Raw genomic sequence first — 22,510 nt, 5'->3', positions numbered from 1 at the left:
TCTTGTGCAATCACTAACAGACCGGGGCCAACCAACGGTAACATACACCGATGACGGTATTTAGAGGCACCCATCGATATGGGTCCACTTGACCTATTTGGCATGTGCTATAAGAGCAAGAGCAATAAAAGAGTCAGCAGTTGGCTATATGTTTTTACCATGTCATCTACAGTCTACTTGTAGTTAGCTCATACAATAGTTAGATACAAGTATGAACTACTTTCTATGCATATGGCACACCTTGCAATCTCACAAAGTGATTAGGAACACGCGTGCAGCTCGCTACTATTTTGTAGCCTGCTTCTCTTCTCTTTCCTCTTCTCTCTCATCCAACTCAGTCAAATTATATTATTTTAAGTTTTATAGCCTGCTGACTGTACCTTATTATATTTGTTCTAAGTGGACTAACTAGCATACATTGCTAGCTAGACGTCCCGTTTTACTAACTTTATATTTTTTTTCCTAATAGGGGAACATAGCCCGATCTCTGCATCAATCGATCAACATAACCTTTTATTGCATAGTTTTACATGTTCAGGAGATTTAAAGAGGACAGTTCATGGGCCACACAGGGTTAAATGAAAATCAACCATCAAAATAATAAAATCACAAGTAGACTATGCATCTGGTCATAAATAGCCTGTGCAACTGTTTACAGGTGGGTGCACCCAGGAACCGTATGCATTTATTGCGCCTTTGAAAGAATGAAAACCCATTTATAGATCATGCAGATAACCATATAAAAACTTAGGAGTTCCACCTTTGTTAAAGATAATAGTTCCGCAGAGACCAAATTAAACCACCCAACATGTCCCGAATATGTGCCTTCATTTTTTTTCTACTCCATTTCGTCAATTTTCGAACATATTCGTGACATTGGTTGATGGGGAGATGCTAAAGGTGAAATGCACCAGTGTCCAAATCGGGCTGGCAAAAGGGAAACTAAAATATAAGCGATTAATAGACTCCTCAAAGTCAAAAAGAGCACATTTTCAACACCCATTTCAACTGTGTTTTTCAAGATTATCTTTTGTTAGGATTATTTGTCTATGTAAGAACCACATAACCCGTACCTTCAGCTTTCAAATATACTTTCGTAAAAAAGCATATGATCATTTCAAGAAATCTGCTATAAACATTTTATCCTGAACATGCTAGATGTAGTCAATTTCCATAGAAATGTCTTCTTCATCAGATAAATGTATGAACATGAGGCACTGTACTAAATGTAACCAAAGCTTCCCATTTATTCCCTGATAAGCTCCTTCAAAATTTAATATTCAAAAGAGTTTCGGACAGCACACGCGTCTAGGACCAAATAAATATTTTTTCGACGCACAACATTATAAAGTGATGGACATTGCTGAGCTAAAGGTACTACTTCCCCCAGCTAAATCGAGTTTTTATTTTTATGTGGATCAAGGGATAGCAATTCAGAATGGTAGAAAAATCCAGTGTCCAAATCTGCCTACACATATATAGCTCACTGTTGTGCTGGTGCTTACATTATGAATTGTGAATGTTTGTGCATGCCGGCGCAACTTGTTCATTGGCCCCTGGTGACATTGGAGATATGCTCCAATTCAGTGAATGTAAGCTTAGACTGGGACTAATTAGTTTATAAAAGAATTAATCGGGGGATATGTGCAGTTGGATAATTCAGTGAAGATGACAGTCATTGACTTACGGCTGGAGGATTAACCTCATGGCATGCATCACATGGGAGTAGGAGGTAGCAATCTAAAATACGATCTAGCCGGCTGCTGCACTACCCTAGTCCTGGACTCATGCGGGTGATATATACTAGTGGTTGGGGCGCCCCTTGGGGCGCCTCCTCACTGGTCCTCTGCGGCTCAATAACAATCCAAGTAAAGCCTTGTGTCGACACTCTGTAATCTTCGTTCATGTGTACATGAAGATATACAAATTAAACTGACATGTAGCACATATCTGTTTTGCATGAAATCTAGTACCATAGGAGTAGCATTGATTTGGCCTGGCCTAAATGCATAATCATAGGTTGTCATGGTTAATGAGGCTAATTGCATACCAGGATTTAGAAACGCGTAAAATAATGAAGGCGGTATCATGACAATATATTATTACATATCACTGTTAGTTTCAGGGAGTGACATAATTTACAAACAAAGGTACATCAATAATGTCATGAATAAGTGTGCAACGACATCACACCGCTCCAAAATAAACATGTAACCTACAAAAGATCAAAGCAACAAAAAACATGTTAGGACGAGAAAGAAACAATAAGAAGAATAGATTATCAGTGATGCAACTTTCATGTAGAACTGAAATTCACCAACAGCACACAATTACTTTCTCGTCTCCAGATTGGAGATCGGCCTACTATCGATAGGGAGAGACACATTGCAGAGCACGTTGAAATGTGATCTCAAGAAAAGTAACATGATAAGGACCGCACCTTCTCTTAGCCTTAGGATCATTTTATATCTTCATAGTCAGGGAATGCGTACCGTCCTATAAAATTACAATGTCTTAGTTAATAGGTTTCGGAAAATTGAAATGCGGCGAAGTAACAAAGCGGCAACATTATTACTTTACTGTTTTATTTTACTATCTTGCCTGGAACAACAATTAAAAAGTATGGCTAATACATGTTCCTTTATTTTCATAAATAAAACATAAAAATATAAGATAATTAAAAGAAGGATGTGGCATATCATAATAGTAATTACAAATGCACAACTGTGTGTCAATGCAAGCAACACTGATTTTAGGCATTACTATTGGCAGAATGGTTAGCTAAGAACTTACTGTTCATATCAAAATTACTACAGAACTTTACTAACAAAGTACTACCTCCGACCCAAGGAATAAGGCGCACGCGTATTCCAAGACGAAATTTGACCATAAAAATTGAGCAACAAAATCTTGGTTATATTATATGTAATTAGTATCGTTGGATTCGTATTGAAAAGCATTTTCTAGTGATGTTAATTTTATACAAATAATCTTTATATATTTAAAATAATACTTAGTCAAATGAAAAGCACGTAAAACGAGGGCGCCTTGTTCCTTGAATTGGAGGTAGTATTACAAAAGGAAACCCACGGATCGAAAACAGATAGTATTAAAAGAGATTAGGTTATAGTATCATACAAAACGCATTAGAAAGTTCACCGTAGCACTAAATTTGTGCATGGACGAAGATACATCTTCAAGAGGATAAAACAAAGACTAAATGATACATTGTTTCAAGTAAGAACCAATAATTGGTACCCAATGGTAGAGATAGAAAGCGCACTTTGGGTGTGTAGGGACTGTCATTCTCATGAGAAATACTGCTAGAGAGCATAACAAGAAGGAATAAGGGGTAAGCTAATCCAAATGAACACAGAAAAGGATGCATCTAAACAAATCAAGATATCAACGAAAAGTATTAGAGAGGTCACGGAATTATCCATTGGTCTCTCACTGTCTAAAATCAAGATAAGCACATTAACAAGCAACAAGAACGAATAAACTACTTAGGAACTCTGATTCCCATGGTCTCTCATTGTCTCACCGTCTCACATTCTCAACCAGATCACATATTAAGATATCAAACCAAGTAATGGAATATGGAGGAGCATGGAGTGTACATACCTACAGGTGTGATGAACCGACTATGTCAATGACATGGCCTCGATGAAGACACAAGAGTAAAACACTCAAACTTGCAAGCTTCTCTCCACATAAGAGAAATGATTGCAATGTAATTGAAGAGAGAAGAGGAGGCACTCACTTCATCTCAAATCAGTTGTGTTATACCTACATGCAAAGGCAAGGTGGTGATGCTGGAGTTGAATAATGATCCTGCAATGAAAGCAAACAGTCTGAAAAATATGGCTCTCTTTTTCTACAAAAAAATGCGATGAGTCACTAAATAGTACCAATGTAACCAACCGGATGGTAAACCTTGGCACGATGAAAGGGACATGGTCCATGATGTAGAGACAAAATAAACATGCATTCATATATAAAGTAATAAAAGATGCAATTTGAAATGAATGTGCAATATCATGTCTTGAATACATTGATAATTACATATAGGCACAAAGGTACAATTCATACGTACACTAAACTATTATCCATGTCTGACCTAAACCAAAAATGTAAACTTCCGGATTGCAAACAAAGAACATTATAGGGTCAACAATGTTAAAAGTAGTGCACAAACAATTCAGATGCAGCCAAGCAAAAGAACACATGCCAAAGTGGGATCACAACTCTTCAGAACTTCAGTGGTTTCCATGAAATATCTAATTGATGATCCACCAACCTGTATCTAGCAAACACTTTCCGTAGCAAACACTTGCTTGCTTATCCTATCTATGCATCCACCAGCCTGGTAATAAAATACAATAATCATTTCTGATAATCATTCAGGTAACGTAGTCTTTCTCAACCAACAAAGGTCATTCATCACATATATTACTTCAAAAAAGATAATTTGCAAGAAACAATGTTCATGTCCAAGCATCTAGAGTTACAGCACCGTGACACTTATGTAGGGAAATAAGTCATGTAATACAACCATTGGAGAAATGAGCAATAACAGTATGACGCAAGGCGAATCATAGCTAAAGAACTGAGCCTCATGTTATTTTTTTAACAGACAAATAATATCCAAAATTATAGTGTGGTGTTGAAAGTGAAAACTTATTGCTTTGAGCTGCAAGATCTGAAGGAGCGCAACACAGATAGATCTCCAGACCAAAACCAATTTGCAATTTGGTTTCAGAGGGAAGTGGCTAATCTAATAATAGAAGCATACCATTATATCCCAACTGATGTGAGCTAATTCTGATAAATTAATAATAGTACATGTAGTAATGGTTATCTGGTATAGATGGATGAGGACTGCAGGCCAACCGAACTACCAAAAGTAGGAAAATACCAATAATTAGGGCAGTCGCATGATAAACTGAAAGAAAGTGGCACCTATGCAGCTTTTCTGAAAACAAATCTTGATAATTTCAGGTAACATATAGTCAAGTATACCTGCTCCATGTGGACAAGGATCGTCAAAACTGAATAAAAAATGGCATGTCAATATGTGGAATGATGTTTGTAACAATTATGAACAAGAGGGGAACAACAAATCCCCAATAAAACAATTGTTCAATTTTAAGTAGAAAAATCATGCTTCCATAAGAATCATCTGCAACAATAACCTTCAGGACATTCACTTACAAGCCAACAAAGCCGACGTTTGTTTTCATAAGAGAACTATATACATATTAAAAGTTAACAGTGGTACAGAGCTGCAATAAGAACAAAGCATCAGGATTAAAATAAGGATATGCAGTTTAATTACATTTATATGAGAATAGAGGAGATGACTAACCTCTCAGAGACCAAGCAAAATGTGGTTATCAACATCTTGCAGTGCATTTGCCTGCAGTTAAACCAAACTATTACTTATCACACAACGGGAAATTTCATAGGACGTGATTAGTAGCCACAAGCATTTAGAAATCTAAAATTAAAAGCATCAAAGAAAATTATGCTTACATGCCACCCATCAAGCAGAGACTGCAGTTCCATTTGGCACCCACATCCGCCCCCGAAGTCTGAACCATCAAGTCAATTCGGCACCCACCTCTGCCTCCGAAGCATCAATCGGCTAAAAAACGAGTGGTACACGAGATCCGGAAAGAAGAGATCAGGGTAAGGTGGGAGATGGGAAGATAGGGGATGGAAAGACATGGGTAAAAGAGTAAGAAGAAAGGTCGGAGGACGAGATTGAAGTCACCTTGGTCCCGCGCCGGCGTCGGCACCGGCGACCGCCGACAAAGCATAAACAGCGCCGCCTCGCAACCACACTAGCGGACGCGAAACCTGGCCATTGCTGCTCTCGCGGCCACACTTCTCGCCGATATGACGTACCCGCATCGTTGGCCAAGGCGCCAAGCCAACCACGCTCGCCGTTCCCTGCCACCACTCGAGAACCCGCCGTTCCCGGCCGTTCCCCGCCGTCACTCGGGAGCCCGCCGTTCCCCGCCACCATTTCTCCCCGCTTCCAGCCCGCCGGCTGCCCGCTGTTCGTGCTACTCCCGGTAGCCGCCGCCGAGAAGAGTGGGACGAGAGAAAATAGGGTTTGAGAGGGGGAGAGAGTGAACCGAGAGACAGGGAAGGCTCATTAGTTTTTTTTTCTCTTTCTCGCAGTACATCGAGTCGTACAGGTGCAGTACAAATTAGCCAAGGCAGTACATCGACTGCCAAAAAAATTCCCAACGCGAGCGCCCCACGGGGCTGTCGTGGAGAGCGCTGGGATAGGGCTAGGGGGGTCGCACTTGCTTGTTCTCAATGTGTATGCTGACCACTCACTTGTGAAGCATGTGTTGTTCCCTGGTCAACAGTTGCTGCTCTGGACAAGATAGAGGACTCCCTTTCAAAATTTGATGATGGGCCCTTCTTCCTTGGCCAGTTCAGTCTGGTAATAATCCTGCAGAGATCATTCAAGTCCCTTTTGTATTTTTGTTAGCTAGTCATTCAATTAGCTTTGGACGTTTGATATTGGAACTGTACTAGGTGGACATCGCATATGTACCATTTGTAGATGGATTCAAGGTGTTCTTCGCCGGCATACAGAACTATGATACCACCGCAGGAAGGCCTAACATACAGAGATTCATCGAGGTAGTAAATAAACAGAACATCTTCCTCCCTTCCGGTGCATATTTCTAGTGATTTACTACTGACACAGGGGAAAACGTGTGGCAGGAAATGGACAGCATTGCGGCCTATTCGAAGACCAAGCAGGACCCTCAAGAACTGCTTGCTCTCACAAGGAACAAGCTCGGGGTAAGGCGTTCTAGCCGTGCTTCGCTGGACTAACCAAGCAGCAGTGACATCGACCGTGCACTTGCAGTTATAATTTGTAACCTCATCTTGTGTACTCACTGAGATGGAGTTGTCATGCTTTTTTACCTGCAGATATAAGGATTTTCACTTGGATATAGATAGACTGATGGCTGATGGAGGATGTAAAATACTATAACCAGCATCACCGCTCCGAGCGCAATAATTAATAATAGGTTTCTTGATCTCAACAAAATAAAAACAGTAATAAGCCACCATGTAAAAAGTAGTAGTACTACTGTTTTGTACACTGTCTAGTTTGTAAGTGTATTTGTGCCCATAAACAACCAATAGTTACTTGGACCCAAGCTGTCGAAACAAACAACAAAGCGTGCTTGGGAAATGAGCTCACTTTGTTTTGGAGTGGACGCTACCGGCGGTACGGGCTGCATTGCACTTGCACGGTACCATCAGTGTAATCCTTCTCACATCTTGTAAGCTCTAGCATCCCCTATATTGATTGAAGCAGTCTTCCAGAGCTTATGCCCATTTGAGTGCTCGCCTCCTTTAGCTCGGTTTCATATCTCCAAAATTGACATATCTCTCTTCATTTTTTATCACCATTTTTTCGACAAAAAACATATATTAATATCAAAGATACAAATTACACCCAATCTCTGCAACAACGCATTGCCCTAGCGGTCTTACGGAAGCACACAGCCAAAAAAAAAGAAGAATTACAGAAAAAAAAAGTCCCACTACGGTAGTTTAATCATTGAAACAACAGCCACTAACACCACCAAGACATTACCATAAGTCCAATTTCTTCAAAAGCGGTGCCTTCAAGAAGGGAACAGTGCACAAGCGGTGTCGTCGCCCGAACAAAGATCTGGGTTTTCACCCTGAAAAAGGTTCTCACTCTCAAAACAATGCATTCAACAAGGTCATTGCCAGGCATAACCAATTAAGGCCAGATCTTGGATTTTCACCCTGAAAGATAAGACTTTGGTCTTCTCTTGTGCAGTCGCCCCCACTTGCATGCCGCTGCTCCAAGTCATGAAACACCAAGCCAACTCCTCCTCGCCCCAAAGAACAGATCCCCCATTGCTAGTCCTCAGATCTTGGCCTTCATGACATTCTCAGCCAGCACCATGGAACGAGAACATGTCCCATGATATTGACAGTCAGCAGAGCTTCGAAGCGCTCCCTCTGATACCAAATGGCCAGAGTAAAACATGGGTGCGCACGACCGAGTCCCACCCGATCTAGCAGTCTCCAGGCGTGAATCGCCCATGGAAGATCGCCGGCGGCGCCTCCTAGAACCCGTCACTCTAGCCAGATCAATGGGAACATAGCTCTGGCAGATCATCACCTTGACACAAATTGGAATCCTAGGACCGCCGCCTTTATTCAGGTCGCGCCCCCACGCCGGCGACCATCCCAGGCCAGCCAAGGTTGTTGCCGGAGACACCAAGCACGGATCGCGTAGTCCGGAGACACCGCACACGCCTGGGCCTCGCCGTAGCCGAGAACCAGACCTCCACCGCCGGCCGCCGAGTTGCAAGGAGAAGAGGACCTAGGGTTTCCCCCTGCAGCCCGCCCCCACCCCTCCCTCCGCTGCCGGCAGGGCACACCACCCAGATCAGCCCACCACCCACGGCCGTGCAGCACTCGGGAGTCCGACGCACCGGCCATTGCCGAAGCGCGCCACCACCAAGGGAGGAGAGCCGCCACCACCAAGCCGCTGCAGCACCATGCAGACATCCAGGCCGAAGCCACCAGACCACCGGAGCAGCGTCGCCTTGGCATGATCTTCTCCGCGCCGCGTAGCCGAGGGAGTCCCGAGCCTCACCCGCCACCACCGATCGAGGCTGCCGCCCCGGGATCCAGTACTTCGCCACCGCGAGGGACAGCCAGAGGCCCCCATCCCCTTTGGGAACGAGGTCTGCCGCCACCGCGGACCCAGCCAGCGGCAGCGGCGGTGGGGGAGACGAGGGCGGCCGCCCGGCGGCGGCTATGGTTTGGGTCTCCCGGGCCGCCAGAGAGAGGCGACACGGGAGTAGGGCTTCAGGTACACCATCTGATTTATTATGGTATACAAGTTTTCATATTGGTTTATGTTGACGACATAGTTATTGCTGGCTCCACTCCAACAGCTATGGAGGGCATGGTGTGCTATCTGCCACTTTTTCTATCACGCCGAGCTGGGGCCCATATCTGGGCCGAGCTGGCTCCGCCAGCTGCACCACCAACCACCCCGTCACACCACCTCCCACCCTACCCGCGGTTTCCACGCCACCAGGTTGAACCGCCACCATCGAAGATCCACTCATCCCCCCTCCCCCCCCCCTCCGCACGGTGGGGAAAGGCACCGCTGCTGCCGACACCGCGCGCACAACGCCCGGTTCTCACGCCGATAGCGGCGGCCGGCGAGAGCTGGAGGGAGGGTCACTAGGGTTTCACCCGTCACTCGCAGGGGGCGAGCAAATCGGTCCGGGTCTAGTGGCCCGCTAGGGCTGGGGGCCTTGATCGGACGACACCATCTGCGTTGAGATCTCCTAAAGTACGCGGGACTCAAATTTAAAAGAGAGTCTAACTTCATATGGCCGAGTCAATGCGCATGCTTAGGCCTTTGCACATTTCCAAAGAAGAGCTGCCTCTGTGTGTTGCGATGGCAGACTAAATATCACTACAAATCACGTGTAAAATCTTAGAGAGGGTAAAAACTGATAATTTTGATACTAAATTGGTAATATGGATGAAAAAATGTTTAATGGGGGTAGTTAATGTAAGAATTGTCATAGTAGGAGGTAAAAATAGGAATTCACTCTTTTAGTTACTTACGTTTTTAGTTTAGTTAATATCAAACTTTAAACAACAAATATTTTAAAAAATTTATCAAAAACTATGGTATTAAAATCGCCATAAAGTATATTTTTATATTATACAATTTGGTATTATGGATGTTGATATTTTTTCTATATTCATGATCAAACTTTTCAAAGTTTAACTTTGATTTAACCTATAACATGAAGTAAATAAAAAAGAAGGGAGTAAACGAGGGTCTTGTGCAATCACTAACAGACCGGGGCCAGCCAACGGTAACATACACCGATGATGGCATTCAGAGGCACCCATCGATACCAGTGCCCGAGGGTCCACTTGACCTATTTGGCATGTGCTATAAGTGGACTAACTAGCATACATTGCTAGCTAGACGTGCCGTTTTACTAATTTTATGTTTTTTTCCTAATAGGGGAACATAGCCCGGTCTCTGCATCAATTGATCCACATAACCTTCTATTGCATAGTTTCACATGTTCAGGAGATTTAAAGAGGACAGTTCATGGGCCACACAGGGTTAAATGAAAATCAACCATCAAAATAATAAAAGCACAAGTAGACTATGCATCTGGTTATAAATAGCCCGTCCAACTGTCTATAGGTGGGTGATGCGTGTAGTTGACACGTTCGTTGGGAACCACAAGAGGAAGGTGTGATGCGCACAGCGGCAAGTTTCCCTCAGTAAGAAACCAAAGTTTAATCGAACCAGTAGGAGTCAAGAAGCACGTTGAAGGTTGATGGCGGCGGGATGTAGTGCGGCGCAACACCAGAGATTCCGGCGCCAACGTGGAACCTGCACAACACAACCAAAGTACTTTGCCCCAACGAAACGAGTGAGGTTGTCAATCTCACCGGCTTGCTGTAACAAAGGATTAACCGTATTGTGTGGAAGATGATTGTTTGAGAGAAAACAGTAAAAACAAGTATTGCAGCAGATTTGTATTTCAGTATTAAAAGAATGGACCGGGGTCCACAGTTCACTAGAGGTGTCTCTCCCATAAGATAAAAGCATGTTGGGTGAACAAATTACAGTCGGGCAATTGATAAATAGAGAGGGCATAACAATGCACATACATGACATGATAAGTATAGTGAGATTTTTTTTTTTTAGAACACAGTACAACGCAGACGCTCACAAACACGCACGTACAAACACACCCCTATGAACGCACGCACGCACACCCTACCCCTAAGTATAGTGAGATTTAATTGGGCATTACGACAAAGTACATAGACCGCCATCCAACTGCATCTATGCCTAAAAAGTCCACCTTCAGGTTATCATCCGAACCCCTCCAAGTATTAAGTTGCTAACAACAGACAATTGCATTAAGTATGGTGCGTAATGTAATCAACAACTACATCCTCGGACATAGCGCTAATGTTTTATCCCTAGTGGCAACAGACACAACACAACCTTAGAACTTTCTGTCACTCGTCCCGTGTGTCAATGCAGCATGAACCCACTATCGAGCATAAATACTCCCTCTTGGAGTTAAAAGCAAAAACTTGGCCAGAGCCTCTACTAGTAACTGGAGAGCATGCAAGATCATAAACAACACATATGTAATAACTTGATAATTAACATGACATGGTATTCTCTATCCATCGGATCCCGACAAACACAACATATAGAATTACAGTATAGATGATCTTGATCATGTTAGGCAGCTCACAAGATCCAACAATGAAGCACAATGAGGAGAAGACAACCATCTAGCTACCGCTATGGACCCATAGTCCAGGGGTGAACTACTCATTCATCACTCCGGAGGCGACCATGGCGGTGTAGAGTCCTCCGGGAGATGAATCCCCTCTCCGGCAGGGTGCCGGAGGAGATCTCCGTAATCCCCCGAGATGGGATCGGCGGCGGCGTCTCGCAAGGTTTTCCGTATCGTGGTTTTTCGCATCAGGGGTTTCGCGACGGAGGCTTTAAGTAGGCGGAAGGGCAGAGTCGGGGGCCTGACGAGGGGCCCACACCATAGGGCGGTGCGGCCCCCCCTTGGCCGCGCCGCCTTGTGGTGTCGCCACCTCGTGGCCCCACTTCGTATGTTCTTCGGTCTTCTAGAAGCTCCGTGGAAAAATAGGCCCCTGGGTCTTCGTTTCGTCCAATTCCGAGAATATTTCGTTACTAGGATTTCTGAAACCAAAAACAGCATAAAACAGGAACTGGCACTTCGGCATCTTGTTAATAGGTTAGTTCCAGAAAATGCACGAATATGACATAAAGTGTGCATAAAACATGTAGGTATCATCAATAATATGGCATAGAACATAAGAAATTATCGATACATCGGAGACGTATCAAGCATCCCCAAGCTTAGTTCTCGCTCGTCCCGAGCAGGTAAAACGATAACAAAGATAATTTCTGAAGTGATATGCCATCATAACTTTGATCATACTATTTGTAAACATATGTAGTGAATGCAGCGATCAAAACAATGGTAATGACATGAGTAAACAAGTGAATCATAAAGCAAAGACTTTTCATGAATAGTACTTCAAGACAAGTATTAATAAGTCTTGCATAAGAGTTAACTCATAAAGCAATAAATCAAAGTAAAGGTATTGAAGCAACACAAAGGAAGATTAAGTTTCAGCGGTTGCTTTCAACTTGTAACATGTATATCTCATGGATAATTGTCAACATAGAGTAATATAACAAGTACAATATGCAAGTATGTAGGAATCAATGCACAGTTCACACAAGTGTTTGCTTCTTGAGGTGGAGAGAGATAGGTGAACCGACTCAACATAAAAGTAAAAGAATGGTCCTTCAAAGAGGAAAGCATCGATTGCTATATTTGTGCTAGAGCTTTTATTTTGAAAACATGAAACAATTTTGTCAACGGTAGTAATAAAGCATATGAGTTATGTACATTATATCTTACAACTTGCAAGTCTCATGCATAGTATACTAATAGTGCCCGCACCTTGTCCTAATTAACTTGGACTACCGGATCTTTGCAATGCACATGTTTTGACCAAGTGTCACAATGGGGTACCTCCATGCCGCCTGTACAAAGGTCTAAGGAGAAAGCTCGCATTTTGGATTTCTCGCTTTTGATTATTCTCAACTTAGACATCCATACCGGGACAACATGGACAACAGATAATGGACTCCTCTTTAATGCATAAGCATGTGGCAACAATTATTATTCTCATATGAGATTGAGGATATGTGTCCAAACCGAAACTTCCACCATGAATCATGGCTTTAGTTAGCGGCCCAAAGTTCTTCTCTAACAATATGCATGCTCCAACCATGAAGGTGGTAGATCTCTCTTGCTTCGTACAAGACGGACATGCATAGCAACTCACATGATATCCAACAAAGAATAGTTGATGGCGTCCCCGTAAACATGGTTATCGCTCAACAAGCAACTTAATAAGAGATAAAGTGCATAAGTACATATTCAATACCACAATAGTTTTTAAGCTATTTGTCCCATGAGCTATATATTGCAAAGGTGAATGATGGAATTTTAAAGGTAGCACTCAAGCAATTTACTTTGGAATGGCGGATAAATACCATGTAGTAGGTAGGTATGGTGGACACAAATGGCATAGTAGTTGGCTCAAGGATTTTGGATGCATGAGAAGTATTCCCTCTCGATACAAGGTTTAGGCTAGCAAGGTTATTTGAAACAAACACAAGGATGAACGGTACAGCAAAACTCACATAAAAGACATATGGTAAACATTATAAGACTCCATACCGTCTTCCTTGTTGTTCAAAACTCAATACTAGATGTTATCTAGACTCTAGAGAAACCAAATATGCAAACCAAATTAGCAAGCTCTAAGTATTTCTTCATTAATGGGTGCAAAGTATATGATGCAAGAGCTTAAACATGAGCACAACAATTGCCAAGTATCAAATTATCCAAGACATTTTAGAGTTACTACATGTAGCATTTTCCAATTCCAACCATATAACAATTTAACGAAGAAGAAACTTCGCCATGAATACTATGAGTAGAGCCTAAGGACATACTTGTCCATATGCTACAGCGGAGCGTGTCTCTCTCCCATAAAGTGAATGCTAGGATCCATTTTATTCAAACAAAACAAAAAACAAAAACAAACCGACGCTCCAAGCAAAGTACATAAGATGTGACGGAATAAAAATATAGTTTCAGGGAGGAACCCGATAATGTTGTCGATGAAGAAGGGGATGCCTTGGGCATCCCCAAGCTTAGACGCTTGAGTCTTCTTAGAATATGCAGGGGTGAACCACCGGGGCATCCCCAAGCTTAGAGCTTTCACTCTCCTTGATCATATTGCATCATACTCCTCTCTTGATCCTTGAAAACTTCCTCCACACCAAACTCGAAACAACTCATTAGAGGGTTAGTGCATAATAAAAATTCACATGTTCAGAGGTGACACAATCATTCTTAACACTTCTGGACATTGCATAAAGCTACTGGACATTAATGGATCAAAGAAATTCATCCAACATAGCAAAAGAGGCAATGCGAAATAAAAGACAGAATCTGTCAAAACAGAACAGTCCGTAAAGATGGATTTTATTAGGCCACCAGACTTGCTCAAACGAAAATGCTCAAATTGAATGAAAGTTGCGTACATATCTGAGGATCATGCTCGTAAATTGGCTTAATTTTCTGAGCTACCTACAGGGAGATAGACCCAGATTCGTGACAGCAAAGAAATCTGGAACTGCGCAGTAATCCAAATCTAGTACTTACTTTTCTATCAAAGACTTTACTTGGCACAACAAAACATAAAACTAAGATAAGGAGAGGTTGCTACAGTAGTAAAAAACTTCCAAGACATAAATATAAAATAAAGTACTGTAGTAAAAACATGGGTTGTCTCCCATAAGCGCTTTTCTTTAACGCCTTTCAGCTAGGCGCGTAAAAGTGTATATCAAGTAACATCGAAAGATGAAGCATCAACATCATAATTTGTTCTAATGATAGAATCATAAGGTAACTTCATTCTCTTTCTAGGGAAGTGTTCCATACCTTTCTTGAGAGGAAATTGATATTTAATATTACCTTCCTTCATATCAATAGTAGCACCAACGGTTCGAAGAAAAGGTCTTCCCAATATAATGGGGCAAGATGCATTGCATTCAATATCCAAGACAACAAAATCAACGGGGACAAGGTTATTGTTAACCATAATATGAACATTATCAACTCTTCCCAAAGGTTTCTTTTTAGCATTATCAACAAGATTAACATTCAGATAACAGTTTTTCAATGGTGGCAAGTCAAGCATATCATAGACTTTCTTAGGCATAACAGAAATACTTGCACCAAGATCACATAAAGCATTACAATCAAAATCTTTGACTCTCATTTTAATGATGGGCTCCCAACCATCCTCTAGCTTTATAGGAATAGAAGTTTCAAGTTTTAGTTTCTCTTCTCTAGCTTTTATGAGAGCATTTGTAATATGTTTTGTGAAGGCCAAGTTTACAGCGCTAGCATTAGGATTTTTAGCAAGTTTTTGTAAGAACTTTATAACTTCAGAGATGTGGCAATCATCAAAATCTAAATCATTACAATCTAAAGCAATGGGATTATCATCCCCAAGGTTGGAAAAAATTTCAGCAGTTTTATCACAAGCAGCTTTCAGTAGCTTTAGCAGCTAGTGTAATTTTGCGCGCTTTGCACTAGGAGTAGAAGCATTGCCAACACCAATTATTTTACCATTGATAGTAGGAGGTGCAGCAACATATGAATCATTAGCACTGCTAGTGGTGGTAATAGTCCAAACTTTAGCTACATTTTCCTTTTTAGCTAGTTTTTCATTTTCTTCTCTATCCCACCTAGCACGCAGCTCAGCCATTAATCTTATATTCTCATTAATTCTAACTTGGATGGCATTTGCTGTAGTAACAATTTTATTTTCAATATCCCTATTAGGCATAACTTTCGATTTCAAAAGATCAACATCAGAGGCAAGACTATCAACTCTAGAAACAAGAATATCAATTTTATTGAGCTTTTCTTCAACAGATTTGTTAAAGGCAGTTTGTGTACTAATAAATTCTTTAAGCATGGCCTCAAGTCCAGGGGTGTATTCCTATTATTGTTGTAAGAATTCCCATAAGAATTAGCATAACCGTTACCATTATTATAAGGATATGGCCTATAGTTATTACTAGAATTGTTCCGATAAGCATTATTGTTGAAATTATTATTTTTAATGAAGTTTACATCAACATGTTCTTCTTGGGCAACCAATGAAGCTAATGGAACATTATTAGGATCAACATTAGTCATATCATTCGCAAGCATAGACATAATAGCATCAACCTTATCATTCAAGGAAGAGGATTCTTCAACAGAATTTACCTTCTTACCTTGTGGAGCTCTTTCCGTGTGCCATTCAGAGTAATTAACCATCATATTATCAAGGAGCTTTGTTGCTTCACCAAGAGTGATGGACATAAAGGTACCTCCAGCAGATGAATCCAATAAATTCCGCGAAGAAAAATTTAGTCCTGCATAGAAGGTTTGGATGATCATCCAAGTAGTCAGTCCATGGGTTGGGCAATTTTTAACCAGAGATTTCATTCTTTCCCAAGCTTGAGCAACATGTTCATTATCTAATTGTTTAAAATTCATTATGCTACTCCTCAAAGATATAATTTTAGCAGGGGGATAATATCTACCAATAAAAGCATCCTTGCATTTAGTCCATGAATCAATACTATTCTTAGGCAGTAGATAGCAACCAATCTTTAGCTCTTCCTCTTAATGAGAAAGGGAACAATTTTAATTTTATAATGTCACCATCTACATCTTTATATTTTTGCATTTCACATAGTTCAACAAAATTATTGAGATGGGCAGCAGCATCATCGTAACTAACACCGTAAAATTGCTCTCGCATAACAAGATTTAGTAAAGCATGTTTAATTTCAAAGAATTCTGCCGTAGTAGCATGTGGAGCAATAGGTGTGCATAAGAAATCATTATTATTTGTGCTAGTGAAGTCACACAACTTAGTATTTTCAGGGGTAGCCATTTTAGCAATAGTAAATAAAGCAAACTAGATAAAGTAAATGCAAGTAAACTAACTTTTTTGTGTTTTTGATATAGCAAACAAGACAACAAATAAAGTAAAGCTAGCAACTAATTTTTTTGTGTTTTGATATAATGCAGCAAACAAAGTAGTAAATAAAATAAAGCAAGACAAAAACAAAGTAAAGAGATTGGGAAGTGGAGACTCCCCTTACAAAGCATGTCTTGATCTCCCACGGCAACGGCGCCGTAAATTTGCTTGATGCGTGTAGTTGACACGTCCGTTGGGAACCCCAAGAGGAAGGTGTGATGCGCACAGCGGCAAGTTTCCCTCAATAAGAAACCAAGGTTTAATCGAACCAAGTAGGAGTCAAGAAGCACGTTGAAGGTTGATGGCGGTGGGATGTAGTGCGGCGCAACACCGTAGATTCCGGCGCCAACGTGGAACCCGCACAACACAACCAAAGTACTTTGCCCCAACGAAACAGATGAGGTTGTCAATCTCACCGGCTTGCCGTAACAAAGGATTAACCGTATTGTGTGGAAGATGATTGTTTGCAGAGAAAACAAGTAAAAACAAGTATTGCAGCAGATTTGTATTTCGGTATTAAAAGAATGGACCGGGGTCCACAGCTCACTAGAGGTGTCTCTCCCATAAGATAAAAGCATGTTGGGTGAACAAATTACAGTCGGGCAATTGACAAATAGAGAGGGCATAACAATGCACATACATGACATGATAAGTATAGTGAGATTTAATTGGGCATTACGACAAAGTACATAGACCGCCATCCAACCGCATCTATGCCTAAAAAGTCCACCTTCAGGTTATCATCCGAACCCCTCCAGTATTAAGTTGCTAACAACGTACAATTGCATTAATATGGTGCGTAATGTAATCAACAACTACATCCTCGGACATAGCGCCAATGTTTTATCCCTAGTGGCAACAAGCACAACACAACCTTAGAACTTTCCGTCATCGTCCCGGTGTCAATGCGGGCATGAACCCACTATCGAGCATAAATACTCCCTCTTGGAGTTAAAAGCAAAAACTTGGCCGTAGCCTCTACTAGTAACGGAGAGCATGCAAGATCATAAACAACACATATGTAATAACTTGATAATTAACATGACATGGTATTCTCTATCCATCGGATCCCGACAAACACAACATATAGAATTACGGATAGATGATCTTGATCATGTTAGGCAGCTCACAAGATCCAACAATGAAGCACAATGAGGAGAAGACAACCATCTAGCTACTGCTATGGACCCATAGTCCAGGGGTGAACTACTCACTCATCACTCCGGAGGCGACCATGGCGGTGTAGAGTCCTCCGGGAGATGAATCCCCTCTCCGGCAGGGTGCCGGAGGAGATCTCCGTAATCCCCCGAGATGGGATCGGCGGCGGCGGCGTCTCGCAAGGTTTTCCGTATCGTGGTTTTTCGCATCGGGGTTTCGCGACGGAGGCTTTAAGTAGGCGGAAGGGCGAGTCGGGGGCCCGACGAGGGGCCCACACCATAGGGCGGTGCGGCCCCCCTTGGCCGCGCCGCCTTGTGGTGTCGCCACCTCGTGGCCCCACTTCGTATGTTCTTCGGTCTTCTCGGAAGCTCCGTGGAAAAATAGGCCCCCGGGTCTTCGTTTCGTCCAATTCCGAGAATATTTCGTTACTAGGATTTCTGAAACCAAAAACAGCGAGAAAACGGAACCGGCACTTCGGCATCTTGTTAATAGGTTAGTTCCAGAAAATGCACGAATATGACATAAAGTGTGCATAAAACATGTAGGTATCATCAATAATATGGCATAGAACATAAGAAATTATCGATACGTCGGAGACGTATCAGTGGGTGCACCCAGAAACCGTATGCATTTATTGCGCCTTTGAAAGACTGAAAACCCATTTGTAGATCATGCAGATAACCATATAAAAACTTAGGAGTTCCACCTTTGTAAAGATAATAGTTCCGCAGAGACCAAATTAAAACACACATCATGTCCCGAATATGTGCCTTCCTTCTTTTTCTACTCCATTTAGCCAATTTTCGAACATATTCGTGACATTGGTTGATGGGGAGAAGCTAAAGGTGAAATGCACTAGTGTCCAAATCGGGCTGGCAAAAGGGAAACTAAAATATAAGCGATTAATAGACTCCTCAAAGTCAAAAAGAGCACATTTTCAACACCCAATTTAACTGTGTTTCCCAAGATTATCTTTTGTTAGGATTATTTGTCTATGTAAGAACCACATAACCCGTACCTTCAGCTTTCAAATATACTTTCGTAAAAAAGCATATGATCATTTCAAGAAATCTGCTATAAACATTTTATCCTGAACATGCTATATGTAGTCAATTTCCATACAAATGTCTTCTTCATCAGATAAATGTATGAACATGATTACATGAGGCACTGTACTAAATGTAACCAAAGCTTCCCATTTATTCCCTGATAAGCTCCTTCAAAATTTAATATTCAAAGGAGTTTCGGACAGCACACGCGTCTAGGACCAAAATATTTTTTCGACGCACAACATTATAAAGCGATGGACATTGCTGAGCTAAAGGTACTACTTCCCCCAGCTAAATCGAGTGTTTTATTTTTATGTGGATCAAGGGATAGCAATTCAGAATAGGTAGAAAAATCCAGTGTCCAAATTTGCCTACACATATATAGCTCACTGTTGTGCTGGTGCTTACGTTATGAATTGTGAATGTTTGTGAATGCCGGCGCAACCTGTCCATTGGCCCCTGGTGATATCGGAGATATGCTCCAATTCAGTGAATGTAAGCCTCGACTGGGACTAATTAGTTCATAAAAGGATTAATCGAGGGATATTGGGAGTTGGATAATTCAGTGAAGATGACGGTCATTGACTTTTTGGCTGGAGGATATAGCCTCATCGCGTGCATCACACGGAAGTAGGTCGCAATCTAAAACACGATCTAGCCGGCTGCTGAACTATCCTAGTCCTAATCTTAAAATACATGCGGTTTTCTTTCTTTTTTTAGCTGTGTGCATCTGTAATGCCATTAGGGTATTGGGTTGTTGCAGAGGCTGGATGTATTTGATATCTTCTTGATATTAATATATACTCCTTATAAAAAAAAAATCTACATCAGCACTCTGTCGTTTACATGGAAGACGACAGGAAAGAGATGGTTCCACGTACGACTAGACTCCGTCATACACACTGAGAAAAGGAAGCGCAGACCTCTGCACCTGGGTTGCAGAATAGAAACAGCCAAAAACAGTAAAATGAGGACATTTTTTTCATTTATAAGATATGAAAAAGTTAAAAATAGGAAACGTATAGGACTGAGTTGCTATGTCTAGTTGAATCCTTTGGGAAGAGGATTTTTCTTATTGTGGTGATTTTTTTTGCATAAGGTCTAACCTAATGCATTTTTCCTATGATATTTACACTAGAGTATATGTTTTCTAACCGACGACGACTCCATTTTTTTCATTAGAGCATCAAATGTATGATGACAACAAATCAGTCACTAGGATCTAACGAAGAAGATCCCTATTTAATCGGCAACCACCCTAATGTCATCATGTAGGACCGTAGGAGATGTTTCCGCGAACGAGGCTCAGTGAGGCATGGCATGGCATTAGAGTCAAGATGCAACCAGCCAACCACCCTATACTAACTTCGATCTTTATATATACTACTCCGTACAAGACATGGTATTGCATTACAGTCACGATGCACTGATCATCACGTCCACTACGCCGCGAAGCCCCGGCCGTACGTCATGGAGCAACCTGCGTACTACCTCTGCCTCTTATCGGCTCTCATCCTCCCTCTCCTGCTCCTGAAGCTGTTCAGGAAGCGCGGCGGCAGCGATGGCCTGCGTCTGCCGCCCGGCCCGTGGCGGCTTCCAGTCATCGGCAGCCTGCACCACCTGGCCAGCAGCCCGCTCGTGCACCGCGTCATGGCCGACCTCGCGCGCCGGCTCGACGCGCCGCTCATGTACCTCCAGCTCGGCGAGATCCCCGTGGTGGTGGCCACGTCCCCGGAGGCCGCCCGCGAGATCATGCGGACGCACGACACCGTCTTTGCCACTCGGCCCTGGAGCGCCACCGTCAAGATCATGGCCGCCGAGGGGCAGGGCCTCATCTTCGGCCGCTACGGCCCGCTCTGGCGCCAGCTCCGCAAGATCTGCATCCTGGAGCTGCTCAGCGCGCGCCGCGTGCAGTCGTTCCGCCACATCAGGGAGGAGGAGGTGGGCCGCCTCGTGGCCTCCGTCGCGGCTTCGTCGTCGTCCGGCGAGACCGTGAACATCAGCGAGCGCATCTCCGTGCTCATTACCGACTCGACCATGCGGGCCATGATCGGGGACAGGTTCAAGAGAACGGCGGAGTTCATGGAGACGCTCGAGATCTCGGTCAAGCTCGTCTCCGGGTTCAACCTCGGTGATCTGTTCCCGTCGTCGCGGCTCGCGAGCTTCATCAGCGGCACGGCGAGGTTGGCCGACGAGAACCATCGCAAAAGCTTCGAACTCATGGACTACGCCATCAAGCAGCACGAGGAGAGGAGGGACGGCGCCGCGGTCCAAGGAGAGGACCTCGTGGACGTGCTCCTAAGGATACAGAAGGAGGGTGGCCTCGAGGTGCCTCTTACCATGGGAGTTATCAAAGCTGTTATACTTGTAAGTACGTTAGCTTTGTTTTTCTTCTTCTTTTCTTCTCTGTTTCAGAATATACTTCTCTCATCTCAAAAAAGAATATACTTCTCCTCCGCGATGCGAATTTTGGAAGTACCATGGGAGTATATATGTTTCATGATAGATTAGTAGTATTACCAGTTTGTTGTTGTCAATCTTGAATTTCTTCTAAATATATGTCGTCAAACAAACAAAAAAGTTTGGCAAACATAGATCCAAGAAGGACAAGTATCTTGAAACAATATGCAGTACTCTAGTTAGCAGGACACAACTGTCTTTTATTTTGCTTGTTCTTTACTTCTGTTCACTTTGAACCCATGAACAGCTATATGGTGTGTTCCCTATTATTCCAGGATTGACCACTAAGGGTGACAATTCCTTTAGTGTCAAGAGCAAGCACCAGTTCCTGAGTGTAAAACGGCATATTGCAGGATCTATTTAACGCCGGGAGTGAGACATCAGCGACCACGCTCCAATGGGCTATGTCGGAGCTCATGAGGTACCCAAGTGTGATGAAGAAAGCGCAAGCCGAAGTACGCACCAATCTCCAAGGAAAGCCTAAGGTAACCGAGGATGACTTGGCCAATCTTAAGTACCTTAAACTCGTCATCAAGGAAACAATGAGGCTGCATCCAGCCGGCCCATTGCTTCTCCCAAGGGAGGCCATGGAGACTTGCAAAATCCTTGGGTACGATGTACCCAAGGGGACCACGGTGTTGGTTAATGCATGGGCGATCTGCAGAGACCCTAAACACTGGAAAGACCCCGAAGAGTTTAAGCCAGAGAGGTTTGAGTCTGGCATGGTGGACTTCAAAGGAACAAACTTTGAGTACATACCGTTCGGGTCAGGACGGAGGATATGCCCTGGAATGGCATTTGCAGAAGCCAGCATGGAGATCGTGCTTGCATCACTTCTCTACCACTTCGACTGGGAGCTTCCAGGGGGGCAAACGCCGGATGAGCTCGACATGTCAGAAAAGATGGGCCTCACCGTCCGGCGGAAGAACGGCCTATACCTACATGCCAGGGTTTGTATGCCCTTGGTTTGATTTGCACCTGTACGTGTTTATTCATATGTGATCATGAATTTTCATGTACCATTAATTTGTCTTCATGTGCATTTCTTGAATGCGATCACAACAAAGACATACTTATTA

The 22,510-nt window shown here is 42.7% G+C and overlaps 1 protein-coding gene across 1 annotated transcript; it reads left to right on the top strand.

The window, feature by feature from the left end:
- Window positions 1–20,288: 20,288 nt before the first annotated feature.
- Window positions 20,289–22,510, top strand: LOC124697969 (zealexin A1 synthase-like). The gene is made up of 2 exons (XM_047230496.1): window positions 20,289–21,338; window positions 21,785–22,510. The coding sequence occupies exons 1-2, from the start codon at window positions 20,442–20,444 to the stop codon at window positions 22,400–22,402; spliced, it is 1,515 nt and encodes a 504-aa protein (XP_047086452.1). The 5' UTR covers window positions 20,289–20,441; the 3' UTR covers window positions 22,403–22,510.

Source organism: Lolium rigidum, chromosome 3 (assembly GCF_022539505.1).
Source record: "Lolium rigidum isolate FL_2022 chromosome 3, APGP_CSIRO_Lrig_0.1, whole genome shotgun sequence".
In the NCBI taxonomy this organism is placed as follows: Eukaryota; Viridiplantae; Streptophyta; class Magnoliopsida; order Poales; family Poaceae; genus Lolium; species Lolium rigidum.
Note: the sequence above shows the minus strand (reverse complement) of the source record. Positions and strands in the feature narration are given on the sequence as shown.